At 41.1% G+C, this 27906-nt stretch overlaps 1 protein-coding gene across 1 annotated transcript in view; it reads left to right on the forward strand.

Annotated features, from left to right (window-relative positions):
• The window catches only part of PTPRD (protein tyrosine phosphatase receptor type D), a 335371-nt gene that overhangs the window by 215640 nt on the left and 91825 nt on the right, over positions 1 to 27906 (forward strand). Inside the window, exon 21 of the mRNA XM_054727642.1 lies at positions 5023 to 5120. Coding sequence (XP_054583617.1) covers positions 5023 to 5120 — 98 coding nt within the window. The remainder of the gene's footprint in view (positions 1 to 5022; positions 5121 to 27906) is intronic.

Below are 27906 nucleotides of genomic sequence, written 5' to 3' on the forward strand. Positions count from 1 at the left end.
ATCATTGTCCTATTCCTCACCCGTGCTTGTTCTCCAGCCCAGTGCTTTGTGGATATAAGCATGCGGTATGTCATTCTCAACCTTCTTTGGTTTTCACTCACACACACACACACACACACACACACCATTTTGCTCTTTTCAAAACAGAATTCACAATCTGGTTAGCCAGATGTGGCTGGCAAAGGTCTTGTCTTTGCCCCACAGGGTTTCAACAAAATTCTGAGTCGAGGAAACGGCACATAACAGTCTAGGTTTTCAGTTGCTCTTGAAAAATCTGAAGTCTCTCTCCCTCCTGGCACTGCGGTAGCACTTTGGAAATACCTGCTAGAGCAGAATTGTGTCACCCTCCTGGAGGTCCTCTCGGCCTCCATCACCCCTGGAGATGACGCTGACATTGAGACCGAATGTTGGTTGCCCTTTCACCTCATGCTTATTGTTACTTTTATATAATAGAGCAACGTTTCTTCTTTCTCTAGCCTCCATTGTAAGTAGGGAGAGGAGAGAAAGCCCTGGAGGTGGCTAGCGGGAAGGAAATGGGGATGAGTGCATTTCTTTGTGAAGGTGTTTATGCAGTACCTGGTCACGTTCAGTGATTTACCTTCCCACCCCTGCCCCTTCACCCACTGGAAACTTTGCCCGCCCACCCCCGCTTTAGGAGATCCTCACTGCCATTCTAGAACAAATACAGTAGAAAGATGCCAAGCCTACTTAAGACTTTTTTATTTAAAAGTCATTTAACTTCTCTGGACTTCAGAGTTCTCTTAACTTCATGAAATGCAAATGCTGGACTAAGTAAGCTCTAAGGTACCTCTCAGCTTAAAATGCTATGATTTTAATGTTTTATTGCTCATAAGGAAGCCACCACCACATTATTCTCACAAATATGTGCCCTATTAGAAGCAGTTGCTGTGTTTTTCCTCCCACCTCAGGCAGATTTCAGTGACTGTATCCGTCGTTTTTCATGTTAACAGTGTATCCTGTGGATATCAAAGATGCACAATGAAAACTCTGGTCAGATTCAACAAGTGCCTTTAAAATGTATTTACGTTGTGCGTTTGTAGCTTCAAACTGATGAAGTCATGACCCTGCAAGTCCTCATCCATTGAGAGCTCTTCTTCAAAGTCTTTGCTGCTAATAATCGCTTACGTGCGAAAGCAGAGTCAGGTGTAGCACCAGAAGAAAGCTGATCTCATTCTCATAAATGCTGATATGATTTTTGAATCCTACCTTATAATAGACAAATATGCAAATTGACCATACCTTCGCTATGCCCACGATTGGCCAGGAGGCGCAGGGGGGGCGGGACTCGGGGGGGCTGGGGGGGCTGATTGGGCCGGCAGGATGCTGAGCTCACGTCGCCAGCGGCAGCGCGAGCTCAGCATCTGTGCCATGGCTGTGCTGCGGCACAGAAGGGGCCTCTGGGGCAGCAAGCCCACGTCCCGCAGTGGACCATCAAAAGTGGGGGAGCTGGGTGCCTGTCCGCTGGGCACCAGGCCTTTCAGAAGCCTCCCCCGCGCCGGAGGCTTCTGAAAGGCCTGGTGCACCAGCGGACAGGCACCCAGCTCCCCTGCGATGGAAAGCGAAAGCGTGGGAGCTGGGTGCCTGTCCGCTCCGGCACCAGGATGGCAAGTTAGACCTAGGGGACCCAGTACATTTAATCATGCACTGGGCCTCTAGTGAGAATTAAATAAATGGAGTTATAGGTTCCTGCATAGAATCCCATAGTGGCTTCCACAGTTAGAGGTTTTGATTTAATTGGTCTGGAAGGAAGGAATTTTAAAACGCTTCAAATGATGCTAATGTGAAAACACTGGTCTAATAAAAACTTTGGTCTGTAGACTATGAACAACGGCCAGATTACCAGACAAAGGGTTGACAAGGCACCATAGTGAAGTCAATGTCATAGTTTTCTGAGTGTGTTTGGTTTTCATTCAGAATCTAACATGCTTGATTACATCATATAAATCCCTATCAGTGATGGACAATGGAGAAGTCTGGCGGGAATAATATAACACTATGTTGTAAAAAATAGATCTTTGGTGATTATTTTCTGATATGAGCTAAAGAGTTTCCTATTACAGGACTTTCATCCAGATTTATTCTTTAGCATAATTTTTATGTTAATACTAGACACGCATTTTGGTTAGCTAAAGAAAGTGGTGTTAAACTTACATCAAAAAGTAGAATATTAAGCTGCATAATAGTTTTGGATTTTGCAAAAAGTAAATGTTCACCACCCTTCAAAGAAAAGAAGCTGTAATTTTAGAATCCTTATAAATGCACTACATCTAAGAGCTCCTTCTCTGCTCTTCCATATGTTCACAGATCACTTCTACATGTGGTAAAAATGACTCACAAAGAAGGAAGTGACTCTAGGATTTATCTAGCTCTGCACTTTTATTTTACACACAAGCAAATTGAGGTGCTTAATCACAATTGATTGTCCCTGTTAGTAGATGGCAGAACCAGAAGTGGAATTCATGTCCAGTATTCTAGTCTGGGGTTCCTTCTCCTATATCATCAGATTCCCACAAGTTCTCCTCCCTTTTCTGTGAAACACCCATTCTGCCATTTTCACTTGTTCTATAACTCCAGCCGAAACGATACATACTGACAAGTCTTATGAATAATGATTCTTGAATGCTGTGGTATCTTTGAATGTGACATGTATATCCTAGTTTAGAATGTAAGCAGTCAGTCAGTGCAGGGTTTCTTGGATTTCTCTATAATTAGCTTCCAAAATAAGACGTGCAGACCACTTTGCCAGTGCATGCCAGAAGTGAATATGTTGATCGCATCTTTGGTTGATGATGATGGTCTTCTACTGCTGTTATACTAATACTTTTCCCATCTCCAACTGGCTTTACTTTTGCAGCTTTGAGCAGTAATTCAGTCCCCTACGCCTCCCTGATTGGCTCTGTGTCCTCCCTCTCTAGCCAAACCACCACTCAGTCCATATATGATAATAACTCTCTCCCACGATTCGCTCGAAAAGGTCTAAACATCTTTGTCTCTGTTATTTTCTCTGTTAAAGCACTGCAATGGATGTTCACATTATTCCATTTCCATTTCCGGACAAGCCTAGAGTCTCTCGTGCCTTTGCATCTCCATTCTTGCCACCGGGGGTGCCTCACCTGGATAAGATCCCTTTAATTACCAGACCACTGTCACCCACCCCTGCCCTCCACAGAATGTAAATTAGTGCAATGCTATCTTCTCTATGGGGAAGTTCCAGAAATGGGCTCCAACATTTTGGCCCAAATGCGTAATTACATCAGCAACAAATTCTACTTCTGAACCTACTCATTTTTATTGAGCCTGCTATTAAGATTTTAACTAACTGGAAGCAGTCCTTTGTGGCCAAACATGCTACACCACCAAAATTGAGGACGCTGTGCTACAATCATGATCTAGAAGAATCAAAATAGTTCTCCATGTAGCTTGCCAGAACGGTTGATAATTTGGCATTTGCGATAAAGGAACTTGCTGGGTGACTTTCAATAATGGCATAAGTTCTAAAATGCCCATCAAGTAACCACATGTCATGTTGACTTCATGGTCCCCGTTCCACAGGCTAACACCCTCCAAGGAGTCCCTGGGACAGCCGACTGTCAACATGGCTTCCAGTTTGAGCCCCTCTCTCACTCTCTGCTTCCGAGGCTCCCCTGGGGGCATGCTAGTTCAGGTGTTTCTAGCCAGTTGGAATGTGTATCGATAAGACATGAGTCAGCAGGTTCTCTCTCCTGTTACTCTTAAAAAATGAATCTGAAAGAAATACAATGCAAATCATATGAAAAGGTCAGAAAACATTGGAAAGACTCGGGGATCGTCAAAATTAGCAGTGGATTATTTTGAATTGAATCCGTGATATTCTTCAGCTGGCAGACTGAACTACACTGAACTTGCCGCCACCACCACCACCACCACCACCTCCCCACTCCCGCCACTGCTTTCTTTCTTTTTCACCTTTTCCCCTCCTTGTTCTCTCACCGTTTGCTCACTTCCCTAAATTCATTTCGCATGAGTGGACAAAGATGTTTACACCTGGGGTAGATTGTAGGTTTACTGGGGGTCGAGTAATGGAACACAGGTAAAATACCACAAAGCCTTCAGTGCGGGCCATTTGTCAATGCCCAGGAGGTCACAACCCCAGCTTCTACAATCTGCTGCTAGTGGAAACATTTTTGCAACTTAGTTTGGTGTCTGATTTTGTCATCAGTGGTTATCATCTATGAGCTGTGGTGCATGCTATTCTTTGCGCCCATGTTTGCATGTGAATGTCAGTCACCTACAGATTTGTGAAGTATTAAAGCGATCTACATCGAGTCACAATGTATAAGTGAATCCTGTAAAAAGTTGCTGAATTTTTATTAGTCCTTTTAAAAAGTATATCAGACTATACATTTCATTATTTATTTTTTTTTTTACAAACTCGTTCTATTTTGTTTTATTTACACCATCATTTCCTTTGCAGGTTCAGATGATTCCGGTTACCCTGGTAACCTTCATTCGTCAAGTTAGTTTTCCTTGATTATGCATAAGTCACTTTATGTTTCCTATCAAGCTACTCCTCTTTCCCTTTTAGGCCCTCTCAGTGTCCGTTTTCTTAGTTCACTTTACGCCATTTAATTCCACACAATTTCCATTTCACACAGTGCAGGAGAAGGAGTTTGAAATGACATAATAGTCATTACTCAAAGCAGAAGTTGACATCAAGCCTGACTGTCAGTTTTCTCCACTAGCTAACCGCATCGGTTCATAGCACAATAACGCTTTCTTTTACACCAGGAGTGTTAGTATGGGGACTGTGCTGGGTGACTTCTCATTTGGCTACAAAATTCATTCTTCAGAGCATGTCCTGCTTTGAGTAACCAAACTATCTGCCTGCTTCCTCACATAAGACATCCTTACTACTCACACATTTTTCAGGCCATTTCTAACTATAGCATTTTCTATATTTTGGAATTGTTTAGCATCACTTTTTATTGGTTTTCAAATGTGTTTCTTCTTTCCTCTCACTAGGTATGGCTAGTCACCCTCCAATACCTATCTTGGAACTTGCAGATCATATTGAAAGGTTGAAAGCAAATGACAACCTGAAGTTTTCCCAGGAATATGAGGTAAGTCGGTGTGTCGATACTTGACAGTAATCTCTTCTTTGGGACCATATTCTTGAGAATTGACTTTATTGGTGCCTTATCTTTTTATTGTGACTTATAATCTGACCTAAAACTTTGTAACAAGTAGCCAACTCGAAAGTCTCTATACAGTCAACACAGTGGTTATACTTTTAAAAGATGTTTAACATGTTAACGTGTGTTCAGTGTTACTTGAGAAGTTGATTTATCTTTTCTGGTCTTACATTCATGGAATGTACTGAATTAATAAGCTTCCCAGTGTACCAAATGGGGGCCAAATGCACCGATTCCTGGTGATAATTCTCACCGAGAAAGAGAGACTACAGGGAGCAGTGGCTTTCTCAGGACTCTTAATGGTGCTGTAACGATTGAGTACCTGTGCATGATTTTATCCTTCCGTCTGAAATAGTGCTGTTTTAACATTAAGACAGTCATATGTTCTCAGAAACTAACCTGTTTTGAATTAATGGTGAACTGAATGGTCTGTTAAAATTTCAGAATTTGCAAAAGTGCTTTGTGAAAGTGAATGGAAAGTCTTCGTGTGTGTGTGTGTGTGTGTGTGTGTGTGTGTGTGTGTGTGTGTGTTGTGGCATTTGTCAAGCAGAAAGTTGTAAAACTGGTTATTTCTTGTATTCCCAAGGAATAGGGGCCCGTATTAAAGCCAACTCATGAATTATGGATAAACGAACATTATTCTTTTAGGCCTTGTTTAACTTAGCCTAAGATTGCCAGGTACAACTAAAATCTTGCAGTTGTGCCACACGACAAAAGGTTGTTGAGTGCCAGAGCAGCCCAAATTCTGCCAGAGAGTTTCTGCTGATGACTTGGCATCTTAAAACACATCTCTGTTACCTCTCTTGGTTTCTGTTGTGTTAACCTTAAGTGAGGACGTTGGACGAGATGATCTGTCCGTCCCTACCAGCTCTAACAACCTGCCCTCTCACATGTGGTGAGACCCTCTCAGGGGAGCCCCAGCGTCATATGGCAAGAGGGTTATTACCATAGGAAGAAGCTCCGTGTAAGAGAATGAGGAGTAGTGAGGCCTGTGGCAATCTGGATATTTGCATGAACTTTCTCAAGTCTTCAACTCTTGCACTTTTGATTATTTTAAATTACTGTACTGGCTAAGCAAAACATAACTGTAGACCCTTGCGCTTCCACACTGGAGAGCTGGATAGCCTTTTATTCAATTAGAATACTCCAACATCTCTGTCAAATATCTGATAGAACACAAAAGGGATTTTGTCCAATTTTTTGTTTGTTCGTTTTGTTTGAGTTTTTTAATGTTTATTTGCTTAGGGGTAGTATTTGTTTGTCTGTTTGTGCTCATTGTTTAAATTGTATTTTTTTATTCTGTTCCAAGTATTCAGGAGAACATTCTCAATTTTATGAAACTCACCTTGGATTATGAAATGTTTTATTTTTATCAGAAGGTCTCCTTATTTTTCTCTTGTTCTTTCTCTCGGCTATAATGGCTCTTTTAAACTTAGAGCAATATTCTTTAAAGCAGTTTCTGTAGATTTTGACTTGGGGATTAAGGCTGCAAATTGAGTTTTAAGGGGAAAAAAATAATACATATGAGGAATGCCACCTGGGGCAGCTTACAAACTTAGTGAAGTGTCAGTTTTCACCAACCAGTTTTCTCCTCTGCAACCTGCTCTTTATCATTATCAGGATTCTTCTCATTGCTTTGCTATGTGATATTTTCTTCATAGTTGTCCTATAATACTTTATTTGTGATTATGAGTATCATAATGAGTCCTTAAAATTTAATAGCTTAACCCGTTAATAAGCCACTAATTCACTATCAATATCACTTAAAACTGTTGACAGTATTTGCATCACTCTAGCAATTTCAGTTGTGTGCACTGTCTACAATGGCTGGCCTTTACATATGAAATTCTCCAGAAATGCTACATATAAATATCCTGTAATGATACTCATTTAGCCATTAGATCAGAAGTGCTCCTTGAAAGTAGTTATGAGAACCGCATGCTGGCAATGCTCCCGTTAAAAACTCCCCCAGTGGCCATTGCCATGATAGCCTACACTGTCTCTACCCTTTGTCATGACCATGATCTGTGATTAAAGCTCCCTGGGCATGAATTGAATCTACTGTGCTTTAACAGCCATGAAGGAGATATTTAAGTGTTGTGTTCATTTGTGATAATAGGCCTCTGCATAATATTTTAGGTCACAGAGCAATACTTTGAAAAAGTTACATATTATTATCCAAATAAGTATGAATACATTTCTTTACTTATTTTCAATGAAGAAACTGAAGGAAAGACAAGTCACATTACTTTCAAACATCTCATTATTTTGTCAGAATCACTATAGATTAATGTTTACTCTGACCTCTCAAGATGCACGAAGCTAGATTTGTTATCCTAAGACTAAAACAGATTAAAGGTACAAAAGCTGTTAGCACTGATCTGAGGTCAGAATAGGAGGAAGTGGGATGAAATTGTAGAACAGCATTATTAGATCATGTGAGAGAATTCCTTTACTGTCAAGAAGACTGGGCTCAGACTTTGGATTCCACGATAGATGGAAGAAGGGACCTGAGAAATGAGTATAACTGCATCTTGAAGGTCTTTACGAATACTTTGGGTTTTCATTTTGTGATATGAGACTGCAAAATCCTACTGGAATTTAAGCAGCCAGAATTTGAAGATGGCATCTAGAATGCAGGGAATAAAGTCCTCCTTACAGTCGGTGTCCCTGTCAAAGTCAATGCTTTAGGTGGTGAATTTTCAGACTTAGTCAGAATAGTATGTATAAGTCTTGCCAAACAAAGTCTTTGCTAATGCCCATGGACATCTGGAAACCTAATTAAAACTGATTTCTGTTCCCAGTGCCAGAAATGCTCATTCAGTAGGTCAGCTGTGGTAACCAGGAACATCCATTTTATTTATTTTCCCCCAGTTTTATTGAAATGTAATTGACATATAAAATTGTATTAGTTTAGGGTATACAACATAATGATTGGCCGTATGTATATATTGCAAAATGATTAGTACAGTAAGTTTAGTTAATGTATATCAACTTACATCATTATGATTTTTTTTCTTATGATGAGGACTGTTAAAACCTCTCTCAGCAATTTTCACATATCCAATATAGTATTATTAACACTTTTCATCAGTGTCCATTACATCCCAGGACTTACTTATCTTGTAAATGGAATTTTATATGTTTTGACCACCTTTACCCATTTCCCACACCTCTAACCCCCTGCTTCTAGCAACCACCATTCTGTTTTCTGTTTCTATGAGTTCAGTTTTTTGTTTTTCTACATTGCACATATATGTGAGGTCATACAATATTTGTCTTTCTTTGTCTGGATTATTATATTTAGCATAATGTCCACATGGTCCATTCATGTGTGTGTAAATGGCAGAATTTCCTACTGTTTATGACTGAATAATTTCATTGTATATATATGATACTGTTTTGATCCATTCATCCAGCAGTACACATTAGGTTGTTTCCATGGCTAAGCTATTATAAATAATGCTGTAGTAGGCGTGGAGGTACAATATCATTTTAAGATAGTGATGTTGTTTTCTTTGGTTATATGCACAGAAGTGGGTTACTAAATCATATGGTAGCTCCACTGTAACTTTTAGAGAAACATCTGCACTATTTTTCATAAGGACAGCACCGATTTATATTCCCACCAACAGTGCTCAAGGGTTCCTGTTCTCCACATCCTTGCCAATACTTATTTCTTGTCTTTTTGATGACAGCCTGTCTAACTGGTGTGCTATCTCGTTGTGCTTTTGATTTGCATTTCCCTGATGATTAGTGATGTTGAGCATCTTTTCATGGACCTGTTGGCCATTTGTGCGTCTTCTTTGGAAAAACATCTATTCAGTTCCTTTGCCCATTTTTAAATCAAATTGTTTGCTTATTTGCTATTGAGTTGTATGAGTTCTTTATATATTTTGGTTAGTAACTCCTTATTAGATATACAGTTTGGAACTAATTTCTCACTGGGAATATCCATTTTGAAAGAGTACTTCAGGTGACTTTGGTGTAGGTGATCTGAGGACTTCAGTTTGAGAACCATCATTGGTTTAGGATAATGTATTACATTATCCAATCTTGATTTCACCATTTACTGAAATGGCTGATAAGCCAGTATGTGAGATTCATTTGGCAGGCATCACCGTTAGCATTGTCATTATTAACATTATATAAATATATCCTATTTATGTTAGATTGGTTGTAAGTAACTACAGCCCATAATTTGCATCAGGGAGAACAAAGGGGAGTTCATTTTAATTATAAATTACTTATTATAAATTTATTTTTAATAAGGCCAACAGTACAAGGGTGCTTTAAGAACTGTTACCAGGACCTAGAAGACTGTTAAGATTTCTGGTCATCATCTCTGGAACTCTCACCTTTGTGTTTCTCTGGGCTAGCTTCATTTTTCCTCCTGTACAGGCCACTTTCTTGCTTCTCTCATTCGCATATATAAAATATGATTCAGATAATACTTTTATTCACATAGAGGCCCCCCCCCCCAAAAAAAAAAGAGACATTATTTTCTTGATAGTCCAATTCCAAACGCCAGAGAACAAACTTTTAACTGCAACTCACTCATTTGTGGTGGAGACACACATTAGTACGCCCCTGCTAACAGCGCGCCCATCTAGACCTGACTCCTTCCTTGGATTGGAGAGAGGAAAGTACTCTGGAAAGAGGCTCTGAACTGGAAGGATGACCTGACAGTGATCCACATATTACCACAGAAAAGCACTATGCTACGTGTGGAAGGGATATAGCAGTTATAAGAAACATGTTCTTCCAGGATGTCTAGTAGGCCAAAATAGATAAACGTAAAAAAATTAAGATGAAGAAAAACAAGGAGCTAATCCTAAATAGTAATGGAATCCTGCTGGGATTTAGTAAAGGTCAGAGAGTGATGAAGAACTGGGGAAGGTATTAAAGAAAAAGTGGTAGTGTTAGTGGAACTAGGAAGAAAAGGAGTGAGGAGCATTTTGTCAAGGGAAGGGTCAAAGGTAAGTAGGAAAAGAAATCTGTGTTACTTTCCTCTTCAAAGTATGAACTACAGACCAAAAGCATTGGTATCTCCTGAGAGCTTGCTGGGAATGCAGAATTCAGGGCACTGTCCTAAACCTACTGAACGTGTGTCTGCATTTTAACAAGACACCCTGCTAAGTAGGCTTGTGATGACGGAGCAAATTGTTTATGGTGGGAAGTTGGGTGAAATGAATTTGGACAATAAAGGCCAAGAATTGTCAGGAGCTTTCAGTGCCAGACTCACCAGTGCGTGACAGGGGGAGGGAGAGTGTTAGATAGGACATGGGATTTATACCCAGGCAGATTGTATTTTGAATTGAACACAGTATATGGTGTAGCCTCACATAGTTATATATTCCTATGAATGTTTCTCATGTGTAACGTGTGTTGCTATGAGAATTAGGGGATATGGAATATGTGTGCATATGTGTATAAATTCCAGGACACATATGTGATTTGTGTGTGTGTGTGTGTGTATTATTTATACATCTATATGTATGTATATACATATGTTAAGGGGCTCAATAAATTGTAGCTATAAGTTAAACTATTTTTATATAGTGTGCCAAAGAAAGATTTTTGTAGAGAGATAATTATACTAAGTTATTAATAAAGTATCATGTAGTCTTAATAAGTTAATAAAGTATTTATTAAGTTCCTACAATAGCTATCCTCAAGTAATTTACCCTTTCACTGAACAAAGCATTTCAATGAAAAATTGCAGTAAAATCAATCCTATGATAAAAGGTTTTTCAGAGTATGATATGAGAATACAGAGCATACTTACAAAGTGGTTTCTTAGGAAGGTAACTTGTCATTGATGTATATAATGGAAAGAGAAACAGAGAACCTAGGGATAGGAAGAAGAATTAGGGGATTATGAAGCAGTTCTTAGTTTAGGAACACACATGCTCAAATTACCTACAAGTGTGCAAATAGCACTGTTATAAGTAGAGATGCACTGACTTCTGCACATTGGCACACCTGTCCTTTGTAATGTGAGTGAATAAAACAGAAGCAACCTTCTTCCTCAGTTATGTAGATGAGTTCCTTATTTTCTAGACGTAGGGTTAATACACTGTTGACTGTATGGATTCACTCCACCCCCATTGGACAAGACCTTGACATAATGGTTGCCTGGTGGTCACTAGCAAGAAAACTTACAGTTAGAGAATATGTAAAACTAGCTCCCAGTTTGGTTTTTCAAGATACAGTTTCCCATGGAAATAATCCCTTAGATCACATCATCTATTTCAGGTACGTTATTAGATTTTATACATTTTGTGGTGTAGGTGAAGAAAATAACTCCCTTTTCAAACAGCTCCAAGAGCAAATTTTCTTCCAGATTTCCCAATGGCTGACTTAAAGATTACCCTTTGGACACAGTCCATCCTGCCATGACATTGCATAGTCATGAATACTTATCAAACATCTGGCTTCAAATCTTTGATGAACTCTTTTAGCAGTAGTATCTTAAGCACACATAGTATCACTACTCTGAAGAGCAGACTTTTCTGTGGGGATCGGAGAGGGGCAAGAAACTGGTTCCCAGAAGGCTGGACGTGTTCTGTTCCCATCACAAAGTCCAGTCCCAACATCTTTGCTGCCATCCCTGGAGTTGGATGATCTTTGATCTCGTCGCTCACATGCCCTCCACCAGTTAGCATCCCAATGTGCTGAGAGTTTCTTACTGTGCTCATGGCAATGCTTTCACATCTCGTGCCTGTCAGGTGGTAAAGAGCTTCTTATCTGAAACTTTTCAGATATCAGAGTCCTGTCCTTCTCTTTTAATAGCATTATGTGTGCAGCACTTTTGTCTATGAAGTTAGGGTATTCACAACACTCTAATGAGAGAGGTAAAGATATATTATTCATGAATCAAAATATATTGAGACAGTGCCAAGACATATAGAGACATTTACAATTATTGCTTAGATCATGTTTTTAAATGTTAAGAGTTAGAATAGACCTCAGAGTTGAGTCATCTCATCCTAGAGGTCAGGAACAAGAGGCTAAGAAAAGAATGACTTGTCCAGGGTGACGAACCTAGTATGTGGTTGAACCAGGTCACCCGTGTATTCCCTCTTGTCATTAGAAGAACAGTGTGCCTTAATTGACCTGCTCTAGAGACCTACATCTTTTACTGTTTGAATCTTATCATGCCCTGATTATAGAGTCTAGAAACCTGAGTCTCCAACTAGAATAATATTTATATCAAAAGTTTCTGTGAAAATGTCATACTTAATAATTTGCATGGCATGACTATCCCTTGGAACACGCAGTGGTTTTCCTATGACATGCTAGGAATGCATTCCTTTTCTCGATAGACATTTCTTCATTCCCAATGGTAAACATTGTATTTCTCCATAGAAGGCAAAAAGTTGTCTGTCATCAAAGCAATGACCACAAAGAAAACATTTCTATTTTCCCTAGGAAAAGCCTCTTGGTGTATTTGACCATGTGCGCCAAAGTACATTTGTACGCAGATAGCTGTCATTGCTACATGTTTTGTAAACCTGCCAGCTTTCATAATGTAAAACCACTTGTCAAACCTGCTTTCAATTCATTTATAATTTATGTGTTAACTCATGACGGTGACTATTCATTAGGGCACTACACAGACACAAACAAGAAACCAAACACACACACACACACACGCACACACACGCACACACACACTCACACACACACACACACACACACTCCTACCCCTGATTTGTTTTGTGTGTTTGCCACATTTGAATTACTAGGTTTTTCTTGGAAGTGGCTCCTCCATCTTCCTAAAGTAAGCAAGTGGAGGATGACAGAGATCAGTTTTCATCTCTTATGCGAAGTTGAAGAATACAATAGATGAGGGAAAAGCCTCTGTTTTTAAATATTTTTGACACATGAGCCACAAAAGATAGAAAAAAAAATTTTAACTTTGAACAAGTTATGGTGTTTTATATAATGGAATGAGAAAAATGAGTGAGTTCATGAAATAAAAAGCAGTAACAACTTTAGTATATCTGAGCTGTATAAACCAAATTGACTCCCTTGCCAGTGTGTGTGTGTGTGTGGGGGGGGGGGGGGCGGCGCGTACTGAATGGCTAAATTTACCATTCCAAAGTGGAGTCTCCTGATACTCTAGGACTGGGGGTGCGGGTAGGGCAGTCATTACCCACTTCCCGAGGCACATAGCTTCAGATTGGGTCCAAACCCACCTGCCACTCGGGGACGTCTGCTCATTTAGCTAACAATGGCTCAGTGGCTGGGTACATGCACTGGACTTACACTGCCTAAATTTGGCCCCTGGCTCAAGCTGTGTGACCTTAAGCAAGTCACTGAACCTCTCTATATTTTTGTTTCTTCACCCCTACAAAGGAAGCAGTCATAGTGCTTACCTCATAGGTAATTTAAAGTAAATACATATAAAATTCTTAGCAGAGTCCATGATACAAATTCTCAGTTGTCTTAGTAACTATTATTTGTTTCATCAAATAGATGCCATCAAATTTATAGAGCTGTTAAACTGTGAAAAATATATATGTCTTTGAATCAATGAAACCCTGGTATCTTCTCATCCCTGTCATTGGTCAAACCCCTCGGGCTTTGCTGAAATTATTATGAAAGTTAGTAGTAATAACAAAAATAGAAGGAAAAACTTTGCTAGTTTAAAACAATGCAATTGGCACTTACTATGTTGCCCTTTCTCTTATTCTAATCATTTTCTGTGTTCAAATATAGCATCCCCCTGATCAGGTGTTCTGCCGTCTCTGTTTGCCAGTGGCCACCTGGCAGCCAGCTCAGCACTGATGACTAAGCCAAGTGTGTGTCTGGATCGATTTCTAACTAAATTTACAGTTCACAGAAGCTCTTTGTTGTAATCAAAATTCCTAGTACCAACACCAGAAGCAAACAGAACAAAGAGTGTCTTTCTGTAAAAAGAGCAGCTTTCCTTGGTCCACACGCCACCTGACTTATCAGCAGTGAAGCCTTATTTTCAGGCCCTTTTCTCTGAGAAAATAGACTGTTATTATCTTTCAACAGTAAAGAAGTCAATACGTTTTAATGCAGATGCCTCCCATTTAACTCAAAGGCACCTACTGACTAATCTCCCCGTGTAGTTTTTATAGTAGAGATGGGCCTGCCACTTGGCAATTTGAGAAGCTGCTTTCTTCATAGCTAAAGACCAGCCTCATCAAGTAAGATATAAAGGTGCAGAGAGCCCCTTCCCAGCTGCCTGGCATTCTGCATCTTGTCAACAAATCTAGTCAGACACAAAGACACCCTAGAAGAAACTTTGCATCCAAGACCACGGTATGGGTATCTGTGTTTATAGTCTTTTATTCTTTCTGAACGTGCGTAGTGATTAGAGATCAAACTGCAACCAAGTTCTCAATTTCCAAAGCTGATTTTCATTTGGACTTTTTAATGTTTGTTCTTGTATCTACTTTTCAGCCTCAGACATTCTCCTCACAGGCATTAAATCCCATATATTTCATATGTGAGCCTTTTATTTATTTTTTTTTTTTGTATTTTTTCTTCTTGGAGCCATCTGGCCCTGGAGGAATCTTGTATAACTTCGGCTTTCTGTTTCTCAGTCCTTGTTCTCATACAAGTTCATTATAACTAATTGGCCCTTGACCATCGCTGGACATTGTCCAAGTTGTCTTTCCACCTGTTCCCATGTGGAGCACAAGGCTCTCAGGAAACAATTAACCTGGAAGTGTCTCTAGTTCCGAAGTAAGCTTTCAACTTCAAAGAGATGATAGTCAGAGTTGAGAAGGTGACCACTTTTTGAGTTTTATTTTTATTTTAAAATGAAATTGGGATTTTGGGGGGGCCAGAGTGATAAGTGTACATTGAGAGGGATGCAATAGCAGACGCCCGAGAGAGATCTGAAGTCGGGGAAAACAAGCCTTATATTTTGACTGGGCCAATTAGTAGCTGTGCTACTTGACCCTGAACCAGTTACTTCCCCTTTAGTAGCTTTGGTTCTCTTATTAAAGTTGAAAACATTAGCGCCTACTCATGAGGTTGTTATGAAGATGAATACAGGTTCAGCACCTGGCCTCTTGCCTTTCTGTACAAAGCAAGCACACGGTAAATGCAAGTGGCCCTCAATGCTCTGAACTTGAATACTCATGACCTCCTGGTTAGTCACTTAGTAACACTGAACTTTTCTCATAAGTCATTTCATCTTCTAAAACATATCCTTCTTCTTCCAAAAAGAAGCTCTGTGAAACCAATTAAGAGAAGGTTGAGGGGTGATGAAGATGGAGGGTGGTTATGATGTCTACAGAGTTCTTTCCATATTTCATATGTAACGGAATTTCTGGTAATTAAATCCATACTAATGTCCAGAAAAGAATCCTTGTCACTGGTGAGGAGAACCTGCCCTCCAATATGGACTTTAATGCCCCTGGACAAATAGTTTACCTCCCTGATCTCTTTCCTTATTTTATAAGAGGAACCATTCACATGCCTTTGTCTGCTTGGCATTTACTGGAGAAGAGAAACTGATCAAGGAATAACCTCTGCTCTAGATGGGTCCATGGTGTCCATAGGAAAAATGGAAAAAGAACCAATAATTACCAGAACATGATGGGTGTGGGGAGGGGTCATTTAAGAAGGAGCCGTACTGAGGAGAGGCCTCTCAGAGAACATCTGAGTTGAAGAGCCACTGAAATTTGCTAGAAATGCAAGACTGTGGGGCAAGGGAGACGCACATAGGAAGGCACGGAGATAAGGAAATGGCTCATGTGGGGGACCCAGTCTGGTCTGTACCTGTCACTGCGAAGCCAGGGTCATTTTACTGAGAGGTGAAGTGGGTAAGGTGCCTACCCCCTTCCAAGGTTGCGACAACATGCTAAGGAATCTGCACTAGATGATCTCAAAAATACGCTCAGGGCCTGCAAATGATTTCTGGCTTCTAAAGCTGCAAGAACCCCAGGGACCGAATGAATGCATCTATGTTTATGTAACTTGTGACAATAGTTTATGGGCAGAATCGTAACAATGCTGCAACAAGGGACTGGGGCAAGGAGAGCCTGCTGCTGTCCTACATACTCGGGATGCCTTTACTTAGTTATGTCCTACTTTTCAAATTTAATAAGTGGTATTGGCAATATTACTTGCCATGGTTGGTTGGATTTTTTTTTTTTGTTTGTTTGTTTTTACTGTGGCTAAACAGTTTGTCATTCTATTTGAAAAGTAATTGTTGGACACACCCCACCACATCCCAGAGAACAGAGAAGGTCGAAGAGAAGGATGTGAGCATTAAGATGTTACATGAACTTGTGGATTTAGTTAGCAATGCCTTGGGAAACATCTAGTCATCAGAGATGCAGCAATTGGAGAATTTGGCTTTAACTAAGAAGTTGATGCATGCGGCATAATCAGAACTGCATTATTGCTCACTTGCTGAGTAAGATTCCTTAATGCTAGGCATTTATCAGTCATCCAAACTCCATCTCATGGAGATCCTTGAATTCATTCATTCTTCCTTTCGTCACCTCCCAATCCTCCCATTCTCTATTCCCTCTCCCCTCTCTCCCTCCTCCCTAGTCTTTCCTTTCCCTCCTCCTTCCTGCCAGTTTTCAGAATGTTTCTTCATACCTTCTTCTTTGGTACTAAACTGCATAATCGTTTACTATCATGCTAATAATACCTAGCTTTTCTGTAGGACTTCACAGAAAAACCTTTGCAGGTCTGATAATAAGCAAATATTTACATAGTTCTTACCTCGTGCCAGGTACACTTCATAGCACATTACGTGTATTTCCTCAATCAGTCCTTCCAAGTAGGTACTATTAGTATCCCCATGTGACAGAAGAGGCTACTGAACTGACCCACAGGAAAGTTACGTAAATTGTCCAATTAGTCATATAGCTAGTAAGGGGCAGAGCTAGGATAGGAACTCCCAGGGCTTGGTGTCAGGGTCATGTTCTGACCTCAGTAGTGACTGCATTTGTCGTCTGACCTTGACCAACTCATTGGGAACAAAAAATGGAGAGAGGAAGCAGAAACAAATGTTTGAAGGATTGGGAGGTATAATGACCCAGTCTTAACTCTCAGGAAATAGCTCGTATTGACTTGTTCAGGTCTTGACACTTTACACTATAGACTAGAGTCTACCTACTTGTTTAGTCCTGACAATTAAAATAAGTTGAAGACACATACTGGCAAAATGCCCTCCTCTCCACATACCACCAGTTGAATTCCAACTTCATTTAGGTAAGACGCATGATGAAAGAAGAACTCCTTCACTACAATAAATGAAGCTTCAGAAATCTATTAAAATGATATAAAGTGACATTTACCCTTAAGATTTTTAAAGCAACCTACCTAATAATCCTACCTAATAATAGAATAATATGCAAATTGACTGTACCTTCGCTACACCCACAAGCCACACCCACCAGGAAACCGTCGCAGGGACATTGGGGTGTGGTGGAGCCCAAGGCCGGGAAAGCCTCAGGCGGAGGCTTTCTGGCCTTGGGCACCAGCGGGAAGCCTGCACGGATCGCAGGCAACCACCGGGGGTCGGCTCCTACGATCCTTAGCAGGGACACTGGGGTGCAGCAGAGCCCAAGGCCACCGCCCGGGGCCAAGCCCCGACCCTGAAAGAAGGCAGAAGGCGGTGGCCACAGCCAAGGCCTGGGTCCCCGGTGCCGGCAGAAAACTGGTGCAGGAAGCCAGGTGAATGAAGGTCTATTGCACGAATCTTCGTGCAAACGGGCTGCTAGTGCTTTCATAAATGCAAAATCCTCTTTTAAATTTCTGCAAGTTAATGTCATATAAAAGAGGCTAAATGACTTAAAAAGATGGAGCTGTTACTTCACAAGCAGAAGTTTGCCATATTTCAAGATAGTAGGGGTGTGCAAACTCATTGCCTATTTATATTCATTTCCATTAGCTTCGGGGTTTATTGTTGTTACTGTTTTTGCTTTAGCTCCAGCTTTTATTTCTGTTAAAGTGAACAGTATGTCAAGTGGCACATAACTTCCTAAGCTGGATTGAGGAGGCAGAAGGTTAGCATCATACTGGTGATTTCACTGGGTGACCTTTATAAATCCTCTCTCTAACGTTGGGATTCTGTTTGTCTCATTATTATGAAGCATTATAAAAGTAGATGTTACAAAGATGAGATTCTTTCTGATGCCAGGTATCCCTCTTTGTTTTCTCAGTGTGGTGATGTCCCTACCCCAACCCTGCAGGCTTAGGTTTGATCTCTTCTGTTGGTGTTGTATAACTTGGGAGGGCAGACAAGGCTGAAGTGATTGAGAAACCATAATTAGCATAGTTAATGAACAGTGAAATGCTGCCTCCCTCTGTATTAAGAGCAGTTAGGGTGCTGCATCAGCAAATATAGGAGAACTTGGATTCCTTTCCTACCCACAGTAATTAACTGACCTCCTCATCATCAGTGGAGACATGAGGAGAATAAAAATTTTCAGTCTAAGCTTTGGAGTTGGTGGGTGTTGCCATGCAACTGGGCATTGATTTCCTTTTTTGTTCCTTTTCTATCCCTTCCATATTGATCCTTTCTGTCACAGCTCAAGGATTCTTCCATTATCTTCAAAATAATTTTAAAATTTCCTAAAGTTTCAGAGGTTTAAAAAGTTACTATAAAGTTTACTGGGGAGTTATATTTGAGGCTTCCTAAAGTCTTCCAATCTAGTGCATCCATGTTGTTTTAATGAAGAGAAGACATTTTCAAGGAGCTTTAGGGATGTGGACTCAGCCAGTTTCACATCTAACATTATGCAACAGCTGATGTTTTCTAGGTTGGCCCCCTAGGTAAACGGAAACTAGGACTAAGGAGGAAGGTTTTCCGAAGTAAAATTGTAGTAATTATAGGAGAAAAGCGTGGGTGGTCTTTCTCTGTTGCTAGTGAGGGTTCTTGTGGCACCACTGGAATAAGGATTTCTGGAGGCCCTCGTGGAAGATTGAGATATAGTAGAAAGCTTTATTTTCATGAAGTTACATTCCTGGGTTTCCAAAGCCCCATTTTCCTTAGTCCAGTCATGGAAGAAGTGTAGTTGGGGTTTCAGTAAAGGCGAAGCCAGTGTCCAGAGTTTCCTTCTGCGCTGGACCTGGGTCCAGTCCAGCATCAGGATGGCAGCAGTCGAGTTGTCGATCACGTGTGGGGTCCACGTGGCTGTGGGCCACGTGGGTGAATACCGGAGAGCACGCCCTGAGCAATCAGAGTCCCAAGAGCATAAGAGGAACCAAGAGAGTGAATTTCTTTGTTTAGGGGATTAAATATCCCAAATTTTGCACTCTCACAGTGGCCACACTCATTGTGAGCAATGACCTTTTCCCAGTTGTGACTGCTAGGCAAATACCTTCCAGACAATCCCCCAACTGTACTGGGCAAGTGTCCATTCTACATGTCCATCCCTTCCCCCAGCGATCTGTGGGGAATAGATCGGTGACTCCCTGGGGAGCGTGAAGCTTTAGCTTCCTGGTGACGCTGTCCAAATGACATGCCTATAATATATAGCCTTCCCTTTGTTCCTTTCATGTTATTAATAACTAGTTAATTACAACAGTATCAGTAACACATTTTAAAGACAGGGTAACTGGAAACACCGAAGTTTTTCTTTCTATATGAGAACCCTCACAAACAGTACTAAGAATTTAGAATAGCTATCAAGGATTGTGATAAGAGGTGATTTTTGGTTATTGGAAGAACAGAATGGTTTCAGGCAAAAAATAAATTTGGATGATATATTTTATATATTTTTCTTTAACTTATTGATATATAAAATATTTATTATAAAATTCACCATTTTAAAGTGTACAATTTAGTGGGTACACTTTATATTTGACTGTTAAATGGGTATATTATAAAAAGTCAAGGAAACCACTAAGCTTCTTTTCCCCCCCGCCCCGGTTTTAGTGAAGATTTCTATTTCCGTTGCTGGCATTGTTTTTAAACCCCTGGCGGAGGGAGCTGTTGACACTGTGGAGTTCTGTAAGCATGCTCAGTTTCAGAGTCTGAAGGAAGCATGAGCACAGAAGGCCAGCATTAGGGTGAGGCAGGCACCTGTCACTGTGTATCTGGCAGATGTAATCTGCCCTTTGCTGTGGCTGAATCCATGGTAGTGCATGGGGCTGCAGTCTTTCTAGTTTCACTTGTCTGTCTTCCCCTGGAATTAACGCTTCCTTAGGGTAGGCGATGTATCTTATTGGAGTATCCCTGTGACTAGCATGGTCAATATTTCCGCAGTGAATACAGGAATCCATTTTTAAAAAATGAAACAGGAAACTTGTTTGCTCTTTGTATCTATCTCCCACATCCCACGCAGTCACGTGATATCAAGATGGGTATCCCTTAGCAGGTCATGAATAAAGATGGCGCGTTGGGTTATAATATTACTGTCCTGCAGCAGATGTCCTGTGCGGACAGAGGAGCAGCAGCTGCATGGGCAATGGTCTTCTGTCTGGGTGGAGGATCCACTGTTGGCTTTCTTCAGTGGCCCTCCCTTGGGCAATCCATTGTTAGGATAGTGTGGGAAGATCCGCCTCCCTGACAGTGATTGGCATGTGGGGGGGGACATTCAGTCCCCTGCCTAAAATAAAGCAGCATAAGGGTGCAGAACTCGCTTTTTCTCCTCTCCCAGCGTCTGTAAAGGAAAGTGATCTGGAGTATTCCTGTCTCAAGGCCAACTCTGGAGGGAGATATGCTATCATCTTTCCTCAAAGCTAGAAATCTGCCAGCAAATTTCACAAAGAATTTATCTCTCTATACTAGTAGTTTTATCATAAAAATATTTGCATGCAAAGAACATCTTTGTTTCCTTAAGACTTCATCTGCGCTTGCTACTCATTTGCTCTTGAAAAGGGATATAATTTTTTTGTTTTTGATCTGTAATCATTCCCACAGCAACCAATTGTGATGCCACAGACCAAGGATTATAATTTTCGTTAGGGAATAAACAAATGAACTCCGTGAAACAAAGCTGCTCATTTCTTCCAAATCTCCTTGAGAACAATGGGACACCAATTCTAAATTTATTGGTTGCCTCTAAAAAAAACGTTCAAAAACAGGAATGCCTGTTTCTTTAAAGGTCTTTGTTCCTTTTCCAGCTTTATATTCACATTGTGTCCTGCCACAGACATTTACTGAGTTCTTACTATGTGCCAGGTACTCTTCTAAAGACTCTGGGGGTACAAAAATGAATAATACATAACCCTTGCCTTGAATTCTGAGTCTAAGGGTTCCTTCAGAGTTGAGCCAAACTTTAGACCAAAGCTGCAATAACTGGATTTTTGTAGGGATTCCAATACCATGCAGCTATGAGTTGTCCTCCAATGTAATAGGACTAGGATTTTTTCTATGTTATATCCACCATGTGAAAGGTGACGTGTTGTTGGATTATTTTTCTAACATTCAATAAATTCAGGGCTTTAGAAATCCAGTTAGAGTGCTAGCAGCTATCTAAAAATCTGTTCTTCAGACGCTATATTTGCTAATTTCTTGGACAGAAAAATAAATGCTTCAAACTGTTAGCTTTTTGGCCCCATGTAGAGAAAACTCAAATTTCCCTTCTCATATTCTGTTATTTTAATGTATGTCAAATAAGGTTAAGGAACCACATTTGTTCTTTATTATGTTTCCATGGCAGAACATCTTAATGTTTCTCTAAACTTTGGGAGAAGTTATCAAGCATAATATTTTATGTTGTAATATCAACCAAGATTTCCCTAACTGGATGAAATATGTGCCAACAGAAAGAAATAGGAGTTGATCAAGTATAATATAGATCTCTTTCTCTTCTTCCCTTATAATTCATAGTCTGAGGTAACCTATTTGTATTTTTATGTCTCTGTTGGTAAAAAGGGCTCCATTTGTTAGAAAACGTTCTTTTATGTTTATTACTTTAATTATATTACTATTTGCCAGTATGAGATTGGTTAGCCTTTTGTGTTTTGTTTACCATCTTGTTAAATCATCAAAGTGTACCTTCAAAGTGGACTAAATAAGACTTACGTTGTGTAATAAAGAGCAGAGCCTATAATCTAATGTTTTTCTTTAATAATCAAGAGATTTTTAAAATGAATTTAAATATAGTTCTTTGACTTTTCCAGCATACAATTATGCTTACTTTTATTGAATGGCTTGATTGATAATTCTTTCAATTTTTTAAAAAAGGGAGTCAATTTTACAGTAACATTCCTTATAAATAGATATATACAGATCCCCTAGGAAGGCTATATCTATTCATATTTTTTTCCAAAATTGGATCTTAGAAAGGTTATTTTTTCCTGTTCATTTTTACAACTTTAATGAACTTTAACTTAGGCAATGGGCTTTTTCAGTAGTCTTGATAATCAGTAGAGGTTGCTATAAAGTCCGTGAATTTATAGCTACCGACATTGATGGGGAATATAGTCTGTTACCTTCAGGTTCAAAATCTTTGGATACGTGTTTAAACTCAGAATTCTAAATCAGGAGGTGACAGAGCAATTGTAAAAAAAAATTATAATTCTCAATTTCAAAAGACTTGCACAGAAATTCAGACAAAAATCTGATATTGTTAAAAATTGCATCAACATTTTTACTTGCACCTGTACTGAGCAAGCTCACAGACTACAAAGTTATATTGTAGACAATATTTTGTTCAGGAACTTACAATGGATTTGGGGAATTGAGAATTACCAAGTGGAGGTATCTGAGGGATCACTTTGTAAAGTATATAATTGTCTAACCACTATGCTGTATACCTGAAACTAAGATAAAATAATATTGAATATAAACTGTAATTTTTAAAATAGCAAATAATAGAGGTGTTTCATACAAACAATAGAATTATCTAATGAAAGTGTACATTAAAATAATGAATTTAAAAGAAAAATGCTATGAGTCTAAACATAACTAATTGCCCAATGGATGTGCCATGCTGTAATGCATGGTGGTAGGTGCATATGTAAGTGTGAGGCAAGGGTGGGTTGGGACAGCGGGAATTGAGCTGAACCTTGAAAGCAAGGTAGGATTTAGACAAACAAAAAGGATAAGAAAGTGCTTTCCAGACAGGAGGTATTCCAATGTGAAAAGTCAGAATTGAGGACCTCTGACATGGATAGAGGAAAACAGCCAAGGGCTAGAATTTAGGATTATCCACTAGGGCTGATTATAACCAATTCAACATATATATATATTGATTTGGTGTGCGCACTTAGAAACACAGCATGGCAATTCTGACTTTCAAGAACTTTAAGTCAGTACAGGAAATAAGAATAAAATAATGAGACAAATGTGGGATCCATGCTGTAGGGATCCATAACTAATTACCCAAGGAATTTCATATTTTATTTCAAAGACAACACCAGTGAATATTTCAAGTTTTCATGTTTACACACCTCTGTGCTTGTATCCCAGTTACTGTTTCTACTGTTGGCTTCATACACATTACAATTGTGAGCTTCCTGTTGTATTTTATTTAATTTCTACTGAATCCTCTTAGTATAAATATACCTCTTTCAGTGGCAACCTACCATTTTGAGCATGTAGCTGTCTCTCTCACAATAGTTAACAAAATACTTGTGACGAGGATAATAATATATGATGACAACTGCTATAATTTTTTGTGTGTTCAGTTCAGTAGACTATGGTTATGTGGTGAAGCAGTCCAGTTCTTTGTTAATGACAGGTTTATGGAAGACAAGCTTTCAGGATTGTACTAGAAATCCTATTAAAGTGCCATCCATTAAACCATTAAAATAGTCATTAAAACTGTTTATGCAGACTTGTTATTCATGAGTTATTGGTCTCTCACCATTCCCAGTCCTTTCTGCCAATATTGCTCTAGCCTTTGTTCCACTGTGGCTATTCAGTTCCAAGGAATTAATATCTGTCGGCTTCCTCTCTTTGCACAATTTGTGGTCTGTAAGTGAGAGGGGGAGGGGAGGAAAGGAAATAAAGAAACAGGGAGAGGAAAGAAAAAGGGGTGTGGTTGGGAGGTGGAAATGGGAGAGATTGAAATCCTATGTCTTTGTTTCTAATTATATAGGATAAAGATTGTGCTGAAGATGTCACTCTTTTTAATCTCATAAGAATTATATTCAAATCTAACAATATAGAAAGCTATAGTGAGTCTTTTAGCTTCAAAATTTTGAAAGTGAAAAGTACTGTGATATGAATTTCTCATTAAACCAAGCTGACAGACATCTGGTATTTAATCTGTTGTCCACAATTATGCAATAAAGAATTGAATTTTGTGATGGTGACTTTAGAGTTGTGACTTACATATATGAACTAGAGTGTAGTAGTTAAGAGCTGACTCCCAAAGTCAGAAAAGTCTGCATTCATATTTCAGTTTCACTACTTTGTGGACTATGGGGGTGGCTTACAGAAAGCGTCTTAAGTTTTGAAAAGTAGTAAAATGTTCACAAACTGAAAAATTAAAGAATACAGATAACAAACCCTTGAAGTATTTGAAATAATTATTGTTAAAAGTTAAACGGGTTTATTTAAAATTTTGTGAGTTTATTTGAGGCAGTGCTCTCCTATAACAGGAGCCAGGGGAAAGATTTTGTAGAGAAAATGTGGAAGCAAAGAAATTATTTAATTGGCTCTAACTTAAGGCTGTTTAGGACTGGTTGTCCTTAGGGTTTGGATTTTGTAATCTGGAGTATTTACATTTACAGGCTTAGGTTTTGGTTTCTTATGAGCCACCATAGCATTAGGGACACCTCAGTCTAATGGCTTCATTGCTTAATTAACATGATCAATACTGTCATCCCAAAGGTAAGTGCTGGCAGCATTGATATATATAACATTCTGGGAGATTTTATATATATACTAGAGGCCCGGTGCACGAAATTCGTGCACTGGGGGGGGTGAGGGGATGTGCCCCTCACCCCAATCTGCACCCTCTTCAATCTGGGACCCCTCAGCGGATGTCCAACTTCCAGCAGTTGGACATCCCTCTCACAATCCGGAACCACTGGCTCCTAACCACTCACCTGCCTGCCTGCCTGATTGTCCCTAACCCCACTGCCTGCCTGCCTGCTCGCCCCTACCTTGATCTCCTGCCAGCCTGATTGCCCCTACCTTGCACTCCCCTATCAGCCTGATCACCCCAAACTGCCTGTGCCTTGGCCCCCCGTCTGGCCTCCCTCTGGAGGCACCACCCCCATAACCCCAATGCTGCTGCCACTGCAGTTGGTTATGGCTGCCTGAGCCTTGGCCTTTGTAGCCACTGCGGCTTTGTCTGGAAAGATGTCCGGAAGACAACCACTCTAATTAGCATATTACCCTTTTATTAGTATAGATTTGGGGACCATTACAACCACGCAGAACTTGAAGAAAACACATGGCCCTGGTCAGTTTGGCTTAATGGAGAGAGCATCGGCCTGTGGACTGAAGAGTCCAGGTTTGATTCTGATCAGGGGCACACATGCCTGGGTTTCGGGCTCAATCCCCAGTAGGGGGCCTGGGGCGGCAGCTGATCAGTGATTCTTTTTTTTTTTTTTAATATATTTTATTGATTTTTCACAGAGAGGATGGGAGAGGGATAGAGAGCTAGAAACATCGATGAGAGAGAAACATCGACCAGCTGCTTCCTGCACACCCCCCACCGGGATATGTGCCAGCAACCAATGTACATGCCCTTAACCGGAATCGAACCTGGGACCTTCCAGTCCGCAGACCGACGCTCTATCCACTGAGCCAAACCGGTTTCGGTTGATCAGTGATTCTTATCATTGATGTTTCTATCTCTCTCTCCCTCTCCCTTTCTGAAATTTTAAAAATATATATTTTTTTAAAGAAAACACATCATCTTCACTTTGGGCTTTGTCATCTTACAATATCCTTTGTGCAGTGTTTTAACTTCCCTCAACTTTCCTTTACCCACCTTTAAAGTGCAATCTATTTTGGGGAAGATGATCAGGAAAGTGATTCCAATGGGTAGAAGTTTTTTTTGGAGGGGATGGGTCATGAAGATATTTAAAAATTGAGCATGGTGATGGTTGTACCACTCTGAATTTACTTTAAAAAAACAGTTCATTGTACACTTTAGGTGACATGTACAGTATATGGGTTATATCTCAACAAAGCTGTTCTTTTATTTCTTTTTAAATAAAGACCAGTCTTATAATCAGTTGCAGATGTTTTCAGAGGCCCCTCAAGATTTGCTCACCATGTCCCAAATCACGGCTGTGATTCCCAGTTGCCTCCACTCCTGGTGGATCTGGATGGTGTGGTTTGCAAAGGAGAAGGTGGCAAGAGGCTTATGGAATTTCGGCAACCCCATTCCCCCGGTCTCCTCATAGGGCACCAGGGCCATTCCCACTGGGCCAGCTCTGCTCCCTTTAACCTGTTGGGCAAAAGAATCCTGCGTGCTCTGGCCAGAAAGTGCATTCTTTCTTAGGTGGCCCGGATGCTTTTTTTAAGGTCATTTTATGGATTCAAAAGAATAAACAGAGATGTGGAAAGCTTTTGTCAAAATCCTTTCACATGGTTCTTCCAATCTCATGGGAAATGAGATGTGGCTCTGAATTCATCCCAAAGTGTGTCTTTGGGCAAAAGCACTCAGAACGGTACAACTCCTGCAGAATGCCCCACACACTTTGCTGTCAGGACTCAGGGGGGCTTGAGGGTGAGCGAGGCGGCAGTGCCAGCACAGGACCTGGGAGAAGGTAGCGCTTTCTACACTGCCCAGGCCACGTGGACTACAGCAGTACCTGCCCAGGTGGGCAGGGTGTTTCTGCTGTTTTGTTTTGGTCTGGCCTCCACCCCGTCAGCCACGGACCTGTGCCTGCACTGCGACTGAATGGTTTGATGGCCCTACTTTTTGGTGGACAGTGGATGCACTCCCAGAGACTGGCAGTTAGACTCTGGTGGCTTCTGAGTCCCTTGCGGGGAGAGCCCGGCCCTAGGTCAAGAACAGACTCAGGCGTCCTCGGCCAGGAGGCCTCCTTGGGCTAGGGGCCGCCACAGTTTGAAGGCTGGCCATGACCCCAATCCTGGCAGGGGTCTCCTCTGGGGTGCTGGCAGGCCTGGTCTAGGGCTGAGGGCGGTTTAGAGGCTGGTCATGCCCCCGATCCTGGTGGGGATCTCCTCTGGGGCGCTGGCAGGCCTGGGTTAGGGTCACTGGCGGTTTGGAGGCCGGTCACGCCCCCGATCCTGTTGGGGGTCTCCTCTGGGGTGCTGGCAGGCCTGGGCTAATGGCCACCCTGGTTTAGAGACCGGTCAAGCCCCCGATCCTGGTGGGGGTCTCCTCTGGGGCGCTGGCAGGCCTGGGCTCTGGCGCCGCAAAGGGAGAGGTTCCTGAACCTGCTTCCCACACACCTAGGCTAGGATCCATCTTGTAGGAGGCGGCTTCAATGCCCGGGGTCGGTGACCAGGTCCTCCTGAGCCTCGCTTTCTGGGCTGCAGTCCCACGTCTCCCAGTGCCCCAGCCACGGATGCGCCCACGCAGTTGCCCCCACCACCAGCCACCTCAGCGCAGGCCACAGCAGCTGAAGCCAGCCTCTTGGAAGCCAGGCCACCACACCCACCACCCCTAGTAGCTCTCTGCTGCTTGCTCTGTGCCCTGTCCACTGGGGTCGGGGAGTGCTCCCAGCCCAGAGGCCCTCCCTCCCTCCGCAGCCTGGCTTGGGAAGCTGGCCTCATGCTGGGGCTACTATGCCAGCATGCCCACTCGGCTACAATGGGTGCGACACGGGCCCCATGGAGGCCAACCTGGAGAACGTGGACCCGAACTCTGCATCCAGC

The sequence above is a fragment of the Eptesicus fuscus genome, chromosome 15 (genome assembly GCF_027574615.1).
Source record: "Eptesicus fuscus isolate TK198812 chromosome 15, DD_ASM_mEF_20220401, whole genome shotgun sequence".
NCBI classification, from domain to species: Eukaryota; Metazoa; Chordata; class Mammalia; order Chiroptera; family Vespertilionidae; genus Eptesicus; species Eptesicus fuscus.